Source organism: Pituophis catenifer, unplaced genomic scaffold (assembly GCF_029215685.1).
Source record: "Pituophis catenifer annectens isolate HBS135680 unplaced genomic scaffold, rPitCat1.0.hap2 SCAF_1, whole genome shotgun sequence".
Classification (NCBI taxonomy): domain Eukaryota; kingdom Metazoa; phylum Chordata; class Lepidosauria; order Squamata; family Colubridae; genus Pituophis; species Pituophis catenifer.
Genome location: NW_027256881.1, coordinates 235,149,091 through 235,160,464, shown reverse-complemented (window position 1 = coordinate 235,160,464; position 11,374 = coordinate 235,149,091). Strand labels below are relative to the sequence as shown.

The window sequence follows — 11,374 nt, the reverse complement described above, 5'->3', positions numbered from 1 at the left end:
CTCTTCAATAAATAAGACTTTGAACGCTCTGTAATTTTGCCTACCTACATCTTTTCCAATTCTGTAAGCCATAGTATCCTTTCTTCAGCTGCCCACTGTGTAAGAAGAGCCCAAATGAAACCAATGGTATAGCAGCTTTCTCTCTCCATCAAAATAACTTGTTTTTACAGGTTATTTCTCTTGCCTTATTAAGAACTATGAAATGAAATGTTTAAATAAATTCTACCATTACATCACTGATCCAGTTAACAACCTCCCAGAAGAATTTCAATCTTTCTCAAAAGAAAATAAATGCTAAACTATGAGCTCTTTTTAACTATACAACTCAATCCAATTTATTTTGTAGTAGTTAATTAGCACCTATTTAAAGTGAAGTCTTATAGCAGTCTTCTGCCAAGTTTGAAGACCTCTGTTCTAACACATCTTCTGGACAAAATGAAAAAAACCCAGTCCTTACAGGCATCCATGGAAATGTACAAAAATATGTACATGATAAGAAACAAAGAAAGTAATTAAAGGGGATGCAAGAAAAAGGAAGAGGAACACTGGAATTTAGTGGGAATAATCCTAGGATCTAAAGTTCCACAATCTTTAATCTTGCAGTGTCACAACAAGGCAATCCAATTTCAAGGATTCACCCATACCTGTAAGCCAAAGTGTTGTAAAAGAAAACAAATTTGGGTGATTGCAGGACCTTTGTCACTTTCACCCTGCTCTGAAAAATGCACCCAACTTTCCCCCAAGGAATCTTGCAGGGGGAAAAAAACTGCAGGTCAGCATGGCAGATACAATCAGGTAGAAATGATGGTTGCAGGTCACTGTGACAAACAGATTTTTATTGATTGATCCAACTTGTCAGATGTAAATGCCTTATTCCCTAATGTGTAAATAATGTATATATGGGACATCGGGGGTTAACTTATTCTTTGGTTCCTAATGTATTCATAATTCACCACTCCCATTCTTGGCTCCACCCTTTGTATATATAAGGAGCCACCTTCACCATTTTCCTTGCTTCTATCTGTGAATATTCAGTGAATATAGAATGCCTGTTATAATTAAAGAGAAATATATTTAAACCTCTAACTCTTATTATCATTATTGAGTCTGATCCTGAAAATATTGCAACAAGCTGGTAGCAGAGGATGGTTAATTGACTCAATAAATACTTAAAAATGTCTAAGAAAGATAGGCCCAACACCAGGGCCTACAGCAAAGAAATAGAAACTGAACAAGAAATAATCAACGAATCCACAAACGCGAGTTCGAGAGAATCCGAAGAATACACCACTGAAGAAGAAGAACTAATAAATGAAAATAATGACCAGGAGGAAATCGAAATAGAAAATAACGAGCTCAGGTCAGAGATATTGAAGATATTAAAAAGCCAGAAGAATGATGAAAGCCTCATCGCGAATCTCCAAGAAATGCTGAAGAACAGCGGAGCAGCGAGAGAGAAAAACATCGCTAAAGAGAAACCCAAAGATCAAAAAACTGTGAGTGATATGACTACAGAGAAAGTCGTTATGAAAAAGAAAAGATGTGATCCCGCGCGAAATTTTGAATGGCAGCCATCTTGGTTTCAACAAGCCTCCAAAGTGAGCGAAGCAGAGCCAATCAAAATGCTCAGTTCAAAATTTCTGGCGCGAAAAACGTTATCAGACAACGAAAGTGAAAAGGAAGATTCAAACTCTTCAGAAGAACCAGAATCAGAAAGCGAAGACGACTTAACGAAATCCCAAGTAAAGTCAGCAATGAAGACGCTTTTTGCTGCATTTGGGCCAAAATTAAAAATTTCCAAAGCGCCAACGAAGAAGCAAGCGAACAAGCCGATACCTCAAGACCTGCACGCTCCCATCCTGACTTCGAGAGCGACGACGCCCGAGCCCAGAGAGCCATGTCGATTCCGCCCTACACCGCAGACCGGATCAAGTACCAACGCACCCAAAAGAAAGAGAAGAGCAGTCGCCGCCATCAGAACTCCTAAAACCGAGCCAGAGACCGACTCGTCTGAAGAGGAGCGAAGCGAGCGAGCCGCAATGGAGAGAACCTTCCACGACGACGCCAAAGAAGAAATGAGCAACGCGCATGTGCGAAACTACGTAGACGGTCCGGAAAGACTTGAACTGGCCAGAGAACCGCGCAGACTCGTTGCGAGCATCCCCATGCCGTTTTGCAATTTCCTGCACTTGCGAGACCACGGACTACCTCAGGTTGTAAGTAATGGACAAAATAATGTGGGAAACTTACCCAGTGACTTCCCAAAACTTAGAATTGATGGCATTAATTTGCAAGAATGGTATCAACAGCTCCAGGTTGTCTTTATGAAAGAAAATTTACTATTCTTTATCACTAGTCCTCCAAGAAGACCTTGGACTTTAAAAATAGATTGTTTACATCATAGAGCATTTTTCTTAATAATATCTAGCGTGTCTCCTGCAATGTATCATAGCATCAAACCAAACCTAACTGTTTCAGAAATAATTCAATGCATGTTTAATCTGTTTCACAGCGATAGTGTAGCTACCACTACAAGAATGTCTAAGGATTTCTTTTCTTCCAGAGTAAAACCAGGGGTTTCCATAAGTGAGCATTTGATATCTCTAAACAAAATAAGAGCTGAGCTGCATTTGAGGGGGGAAGTGATTTCAGATCAAACAATGAAAAGTGTTATTATCAATTCACTTGATTCATCATGGGATAGTTTTATGTCACACTTAGACACCATCAATCTAGGATATTTATCCATAGAAAGTCTATCTAACAAATTGATAGCAGAAGACAATTCAAGAAAAAATCGTTCCAGCAATCACACAGAACACAAATCTTTTAGGAAGGTAGCTTTCCAAGAAAAATATAATGAAGCTTTTAAATGCCATAATTGTGGGTCCAGGGAACACAATAGAAGAGACTGTCCCAAAATCTCAAAGGAGAGACATAGATCAGAATATAGGAGCAAATACAATTATAGACAGTCTTCCACAGATAGACATAAATATAGAAGCCCACCAAATTACAGAGAAAGTAGAGGGGGTAGAGAAAATTCAAAAGAGAGAAAATCTGGTTCACTGAATGGACTAAATAAACAAGACAGCACTAAAACACAACAAAATGAGAACAATAATTGGCTTATTGATTCTGGAGCAACCAATCACACCACTAATAACAAAAATATATTGTCTTCATTTACAGAAGATAAGTTTGTAATAAAGGTAGCTAATCAAGAAAAGGTTCAAGTATTAGGCAGAGGAAATGTGACCTTGCCTGGTCTAGGAAAAATAGAGGGGGTATTGTTAATTCCAGAAATACCTCATAACATACTAAGTGCCATAAAACTAAGCAGAGATTCTGACATCAATATAGTTTTCTCAAAGGGAAAAGCAACTTTAGAGAAGGATAAAACAAATGTAGGCACTGTGATGATTAAAGGAGGCCTACCCTATCTGATAACAAAAGAAAGATGGTTACATAACATTGATTCAAATATGGAAGATTGGGTTGAGGCAGATGATGAAAATATTAGTAACAGTGACAATGATGAATGTAAAATACCTCATGATCACACAAATACACACAATGAGAAGAAACCAAGAATAGGTAAACCAATTCATGATGAGTGTGCTCACATCTTACATAGGAAGTTAGGACATGCAAGTTTTCCTGTAGTACAAAAAATGACTGAACACGCAGAAGGTGTCAAAATAAAAAATTGTGAAAATTATTTGGAATGCTCAGTATGTAAATCCACCAAACTAAAAACTAGTCCCAGGCCAAAAAAATCCAACAGATCAACTAACAAAATTTTTGACTTAGTACATATGGACTTAGTTGGTCCATTAACTCCATCAATCACTTATAGAAAACGTTACTTCCTAACAATAGTAGACGATTACAGTCGCTATGGTTTTGTTTACACATTAAAACACAAGGATGAAACCTTTCAGAAATTTAAGGAATTCTACAAACGCATAGAAACACAACATAATATCAGAATAAAACAAATTATGACAGATAGGGGATGTGAATTCATGTCTAAAGAATTCTCCCAATGGTTAAAGGATAGAGGAATGCTACATTTCACGTCTAGTCCATTTTCTGCGTTCCAAAACGGGATTGCAGAGAGAAAGAATTCCACACTACAAACCATGATTAGGTGCACATTAGAGGATGCTGGTTTAGGCAAACAATTTTGGTCAGAAGCCTTACATTATTCAAATTACACTCAAAATAGAACCTGGTCCAGTATTGTGAATAAAACACCATATGAGGTGATGTATAATAGGAAACCTAAATTAGCACACATGCACATATTTGGAGTCACTGCAGACGTACACATACCTAAGCAGTTGAGAAGAAAAGGAGAAAACGTATCCAGAAGATTAAGATTTATGGGATATGAAACTGGCACCAAAGGGTACAGATTCATTGATAATAATAACAAATTTATAGTCTCCAGAACAGCTGTGTTCCATGAACAGGCCAATTGGTCTAAATTACATCTTAATGAAATATTTCCAAATAAATGCAAAGATACAAAATCTTGTGAGGAAGGGACAATAGAAAATCAAAATATCAACAAAAATAAAAACAAAACCAAAACTTGGACAAATAGTCAGCACAAAATAAAGACAGACACATTAACAAAAAAGGAAGCAAGATATTTGCATGACAACCATAGCAAACCTGAAAGAGCTATTAGAAACAATAGAAATCAAATACCAAATAAATACAGAGATTACATAATGCATATGGATGGTGAACAAATAACACCTAATACATATGAGGAAGTATTAAAACTCCCTCGTGAAGAAAAGGAAAAATGGGAACTAGCTATGAAAAAAGAGATGGAAAGTTTGCAAGGATTAAATGTATTCACACCTGCAACTGCACCTAAAGATAAAACAATTATAGGTACCAGGTGGATTTATAAAATTAAGAATCTAGAAGGAGGCAATACTCTATACAAAGCTAGATTGGTTGCACAAGGTTATGCACAAAAATATCCGGAGGACTATACTGACACATACTCCCCCACAGTGAGAACAGAGAGTGTTAAAACAGCTCTAGTAGTGGCATCTGCACTCAATCTTGATGTATTTCAATATGACATACAGACTGCGTATTTACACGCAAAACTAGATAAGGAAATATATGTAAGAGCACCTCACAGTCAATACACTAATAAGAATGAAATTTGGCTATTGAACAAGAGTTTATACGGATTAAAGCAATCTGGCAAAAGATGGTACGATTGCTTGGTAAAAGTACTTAAGACCATGGATTTCAACGCTACCACTGCTGATAACTGTTTCTTTGTAAAAAAGAGTGATAATTACATTGAATTTGTATTAATTTATGTAGATGATATTTTATATATAGGAAAACACAAGGAGAGAAGAGAAACCTTTGTAAATAAGCTAAACGAACATTTCTCGTTGAAATCCCTAGGTAAAGTAAACAAATACCTTGGTGTACAAATTAACAAAACTAGAAGGGGATTCAAACTTACTCAGAAAGATAAGATTATTGAACTTCTAAACAAATGCAATTTAAACAATGCCAAACCCTGTGACACTCCTATGCAAACTGATTTCCTTAGAAACACTGATGAATCTTCCCCTGAATTCAAGGATAATACATTTTATAGATCAGTCATAGGTTCACTTCTTTATATATCTAATTGGACTAGGCCAGATATTGCATTACCACTCAATTTATTATCAAGACATGTTAGCAAACCAACAATGTATCATTGGGAAGCTGTCAAAAGAATTCTAAGATATCTGAAAAGTACATTAGATTTTTGCTTAGTATTAGAACCTAGTAATGATAAAGAACCAAAGCTTACATGTTACGCAGATGCGGATTGGGCTGGAGATATATCATGCAGAAAGAGCACTTCTGGTTATATTTTTCTATTAAATAACTGTCCAGTTTACTGGTACACTGGTAAACAAGAACTGGTAGCCACTTCAACCACAGAAGCGGAATATGTTTGTTTGTCCAAAGCTGCAAATAACCTTGTATGGTTTAATGATTTGATTTCAGATGTCTGAAAAAAACCTGCTTTGCCTTTTGTTATGCATGAAGATAATAAAGCAGCCATTGAAATATCTAGATCCGATGCCATTGGACAAAGGTCCAGACATATAGATATAAAATTTAAGCATGTGAGACAATTGTCTCAAGATGGATTTATCAAGGCAGTGCATTGTGATACCTCTGAACAATTAGCTGACATATTGACGAAGCCTTTACCTTCTAAACAGCACAAATATTTAACTTCCAAATTATATGTCTTATATTGTCCTGAATCTGAATGTAATTGGTGTTGTATAGCGAACCGGCATTTAGAGGGGGATTTGTCAGATGTAAATGCCTTATTCCCTAATGTGTAAATAATGTATATATGGGACATCGGGGGTTAACTTATTCTTTGGTTCCTAATGTATTCATAATTCACCACTCCCATTCTTGGCTCCACCCTTTGTATATATAAGGAGCCACCTTCACCATTTTCCTTGCTTCTATCTGTGAATATTCAGTGAATATAGAATGCCTGTTATAATTAAAGAGAAATATATTTAAACCTCTAACTCTTATTATCATTATTGAGTCTGATCCTGAAAATATTGCAACACAACTCTTCTCCTTTCTCTTTTTCCTTTCTTCCCAGTGTATGTGTTGAAACTTAGAAAGAAGTGGAATTTGCATAGAACCAAATAGATTCTCAATCAAAATCCTGCAAATGGCCACAAACGAGTCTAAAAATAATGATTTGGGATATTTCTTTGAGGCTCATTTTGGAAATGGAAGTGGTCTGTCTCCCAGTCATATTCTCGTCCTTAAAGCTTTCTAGAAGAAAAAGAAGAAAACTTTGATCCCCAAGGAGTTATATCACCTCTTCATTGGATGATATACTGAAGCCTTCCAGAGAGTTTAGGGGCTGAATGTACCCACTATTATTCAAAAGTTGCCTACTGTCATGGCCAAAGATAAGCAGATTATCATGACTGGGCACTCCTTGATGATACAGCCACTAGTAGGAGAGAGAGACAATAATATGCCAGTGGTTTTTTTACTTCTGGACTCTTAGTACTATATTTAGGTTCTGCCTTCTATTTATGTTCTGCCAAAGCCTTTACTTTTTCTTTACTTTTTCTGCTTGTTCATTCCTGGCTGGGCTTCTAGTGTTTTCTTCTCTTCACAATCTTTGCACCATCTGAGGGAAACAACTCAATGAACTTGTTCCTTTCTTTAGTCTGAAGAAAAGAAATAAATGCCCCTCTCTCCCATTTTCCTCAGCTGCTGCCTACTTTCTGATTGCCTCTTCTCTTCAGAGCTGCCTTAATTTACTTCTTTATTTAGACTCCTGGGCTTGGACTCTGTATAGTCAGCATCTTTCTCACAAGTTCTGTGGCATAACAGCACCCAGGCAGCCATCTTGCCTCCTGCCTGCATCTTTTCAAACTGCTTTTTTGATTGGCAGTTGCAAATTGATTGGCAGATGGATCATCCTGGTATGGAAACTGAACAAACAGGGATGAGAAGGAAGCAGCACTGGTGCCTATAAACTACTCAGGCAGTCTGTCCTCCCACAAATTTGATTACAAGTTTGATTGTGTTCCCACCCCCAGGGCAGCTTTCATTATTTTAAAATATCTTGAGGATTTATCCAAGTTCTCTTAGTCACCACAGATTAGCTGTTCTTTAATATAATCAGTATTATTAATACAAGCCCTTGCATAGCAGCAATGTGAACATGTCTCCAAAGCAATTTGATAGCATGTCTGCTATCAGTGTATCTGAATCTTTTTAGGTCTGGCTGGTCCAATGATCTAATCCCTACAGCTGCACCGTCTGCCTCATCCCCATCTATTTCAATTTCATGCTTCCACTCTAGTAATAACCAAGAATTAACTATTTCATTAAGTAACCAAGCTTCCTGAAGCATCCAACTCATCAATGACTCTGGATGGCATACAAAATTCCAAACAACAGTCCAATATAAAAGCCAATAAATAAAAGAGGGAAAATATATGTCAGGCATATGCTAATCTAATAGTGACACACACCCCACCTTAGCTCAAGGTTCTTGTGAAGGAAAGCAGTATTAGGCAGCTCCAGCACAGATGTTGCTGCACAGCAGAGAGCCAGAAGAATAGCACAAAACATCCAATTATTGTCAAAAGCCTAATATCACTCCCAGGATCTCATATCTAGTTATCTGCAGCATAGGTTAGGAAACAATGTAGACATGGCCCTTGCTCATCAATTGCTATAGATCCTCAGTGGATAGTTGAATCCTCTGGGAATTGGAGGTCATTCCTAAACGTCCTCTCTTTGAAAGTGAGCATGAGTCTTGGAAGATTGATGTCAGCCTTATGAGGAACACCAGACAGAAAACACAATGAGATGACCTAATTCGACTTTGTTGAAAAGCTACATTAACAGGATCTTGTAAGTCTGAAAGTACTTCTGTACCCTCATCCCCTTAACAGCTCCCAAACTAGGGCACGTCTCTTCTGACCCTCTGGTCCACCCACATTCTTGCTGCAGGCTCAGCTGCCTTTTATTTGATCATTCCCTTGGTCGTGTCTCTTTGCCTTGTCTTCCAATGTCATTCTCACATACCATTAGGGTAATATTGTATAACTGATTTTGTATCTGCAAACTACAACACTCTGTCCAGTTTGGCTATATTGTGGAAAATCCTCTTTTCAGCAATTAATGGGGCTTCAAGGATACAGGTAGTCCTTGTTTAACTACCAGTTGCTAAACAACAATTCAAAATTATGAGAGAGCCTACAATGGCCTGTCCTCAAAGTTATGACCACCGCTTCCCCCAATGAACACATGATCACATTTCAGGTACATGACAACTGGTTTACATTTACAATCAGCATTCACAATCAGACCACAATCATGTTATTTTGGTTGTTGGTTTCTGACATTTTTTGCCCATTAAGTGGACAATTCAGTTAACAACCATCATTACTCAAGTCAGGTCACATGGTGATCCACTTAACAATCAAAATGACTTATAACCCAAATTCCAACCTAACTTGTAATTGTTGTAAATTCTGTCCCAAACCCAGCTCTACCTTTTGTGTAGTGGATGACATATTTCCTGGATATATTTGAGCTAGTCCTCTCAGAAAATGCTATCTTTTTCAGTAAATGGGAATATCTATGCGAGAGTTAGAGAAATTGTATGCAGTTTCCTCCTCAGCCCAGCCTTTTTTTTTTTTACACTAAGGTAGGAGAATCCCTGCATGGATTTAGATTCATAGACCTATTGCTATTATGGTAAGGAAAAATACAATAATTTGTTGTGGGGTGGGGATGATTCAAAACTGTGATCTCTTTAGTGTAATATATCACAGGATATTTTTGCTGAGCTAGTGGCAACTGTCTAGTCCTCTGCATTTTTATATTGGAATGTGCAGCATTCCTCTTGATTGCCTTGCTATGCATTTCTGTATCAGTGTGTGATGGTTTTGTAGCTAGAACATTTTCTGACCTGGATTTGAGCTTCCAAAAGGTGATGTCCAATGTTGTATGGTCAAAATCAATTTGCAGTTTCACATACCTGCTAGAACCTGTGCATATATCTAAATAAAGTTAACAAAGAGAAACTGTATAAAATAAACTGTATAAAATCCCAATGGGAAATCTTGAATGCTTTGTCAAACCAAATTTGATTTATTTGTTAACTTATTCCCTGCTACCAAGTGAGGTTCAATCCAGTGTTATATTGTTCTATAATCAAATCATCAAATGATTTACAACAAAGTATAACAAAGTAAAATGCAAAGTGTCAATGGAATAACTATATTAAAAGCAGCATAATTTATTGACAGAAGTAAAATAAAATCTTCACAAAAAGATGTTTTAACTATTTCTATGCATGCTCTGTTTACATATTTGTTTTTTCAGTTGAAAATATTTTTCTGCTCCATAATTTTTTAATGGCATTCTTCATCTCTGAATTTCTTAATGTATAGATTAATGGGTTCAGCATCGGAGTGATAACCGTATAAAACAAAGCTACTGTCTTATCTTCTGAGAAGTTGCTAGAAGGGCGTATATAGGTAAAGGTACATGGCCCAAAAAATAAAATCACTACTGTGACATGGGAAGCACAAGTAGAAAGAGCCTTACAACGTCCTTCAGAAGAATGAGATCTCAAGGAGGCCAAGATTACAATATATGACACCACTAAAATGAGGAAGCAGCTTAAAGCAATCATCCCACTGTTCGCAACTACTATGACACCAACTATATAGGTATCTGTACAGGCCAATTTCAGTAGAGGGTGGACATCACAAAAATAATGGTCAATTTCATTGGGGCCACAAAAAGGAAGCTGGGTGGTGAGAAGAGTTTGCACCAAGGAGTGCAGAAATCCTCCAACCCAAGAAGCTGCTACCATCTGCCCACAGATTCGCCTAGTCATGATGGTGGTATAGTGGAGTGGTTTGCAAATCGCAATGTACCGGTCATACGCCATCACTGTAAGAATGAAGATCTCTGTGCAGCCAAGGAAATGGACTCCAAAGAGCTGAGCTATGCAGCCAATAAATGAGATGGTTTTTCTTTCCAGAAGAAAATCTGCAATCATTTTGGGAGCTGTGACTGATGAATAGCAGATGTCCACAAAGGATAAGTAACTGAGGAAGTAATACATGGGAGATGTCAAGTGGGTGCTGAAGATTATAGTGATTACTATAAGAAGGTTGCCCAGCACAATGATTAAATAGAAGGACAGAAACAGGACAAAGCATATTTTCTGGGTTTCTTCATTTTGCGTGAGGCCAAAGAGGATAAATTCAGTCACATTGTTTGTGTGGAATGTCATGGATGGGAAGTCCATACCTAAACGATCTGCAAAACAGCATAAATATTGATTGACATATTTTATTAACATATATTTCTGATTATTTATGTCTGATCTAACATGCCTAAAAGAATTGTGATAGATGTCCAAAGATACAGAGTACATATTAATCATTTCAGATGGCAGACCTGGGATCATATACTTGAATTCTTGATTGAGAGTCTATGCATAAATCAATAAATGTTCTCATAACATTTTTAAAAACAGTGGTGCATCAGGGGAAAGTACTTCATGCTGTTTTATTTTCCAGTTGCTATTACCTTTTTTTTTCTTACAAAATAAACAAACATGGGAATATTAAAATAGAAATTGATAAGCAGAAATTCCAGAGCTTCTTTTGGTACCACTTCAGAATTCTATCCATCCATCCACCCTATCTACTCCATCCACCAATCCACTATATCTATCCCTATCGTGCTATTCCCATTCAGAGTAAATAGTATTATGGAAAGCAAAGAAAGAGAGTCAGAAATA

General features: G+C 37.0%; 1 protein-coding gene across 1 annotated transcript; it reads right to left on the bottom strand.

The window, feature by feature from the left end:
- Window positions 1–9,919: 9,919 nt before the first annotated feature.
- Window positions 9,920–10,876, bottom strand: LOC139327380 (olfactory receptor 4S2-like). Its single transcript, XM_070957197.1, has one exon. The coding sequence runs from the start codon at window positions 10,874–10,876 to the stop codon at window positions 9,920–9,922; it is 957 nt and encodes a 318-aa protein (XP_070813298.1).
- Window positions 10,877–11,374: the final 498 nt, after the last annotated feature.

Coding starts and splice junctions, on each gene's coding strand:
- LOC139327380 (XM_070957197.1), bottom strand. CDS start 10,876: ATGGACTTCCCATCCATGACATTCCACACAAACAATGTGACTGAATTT.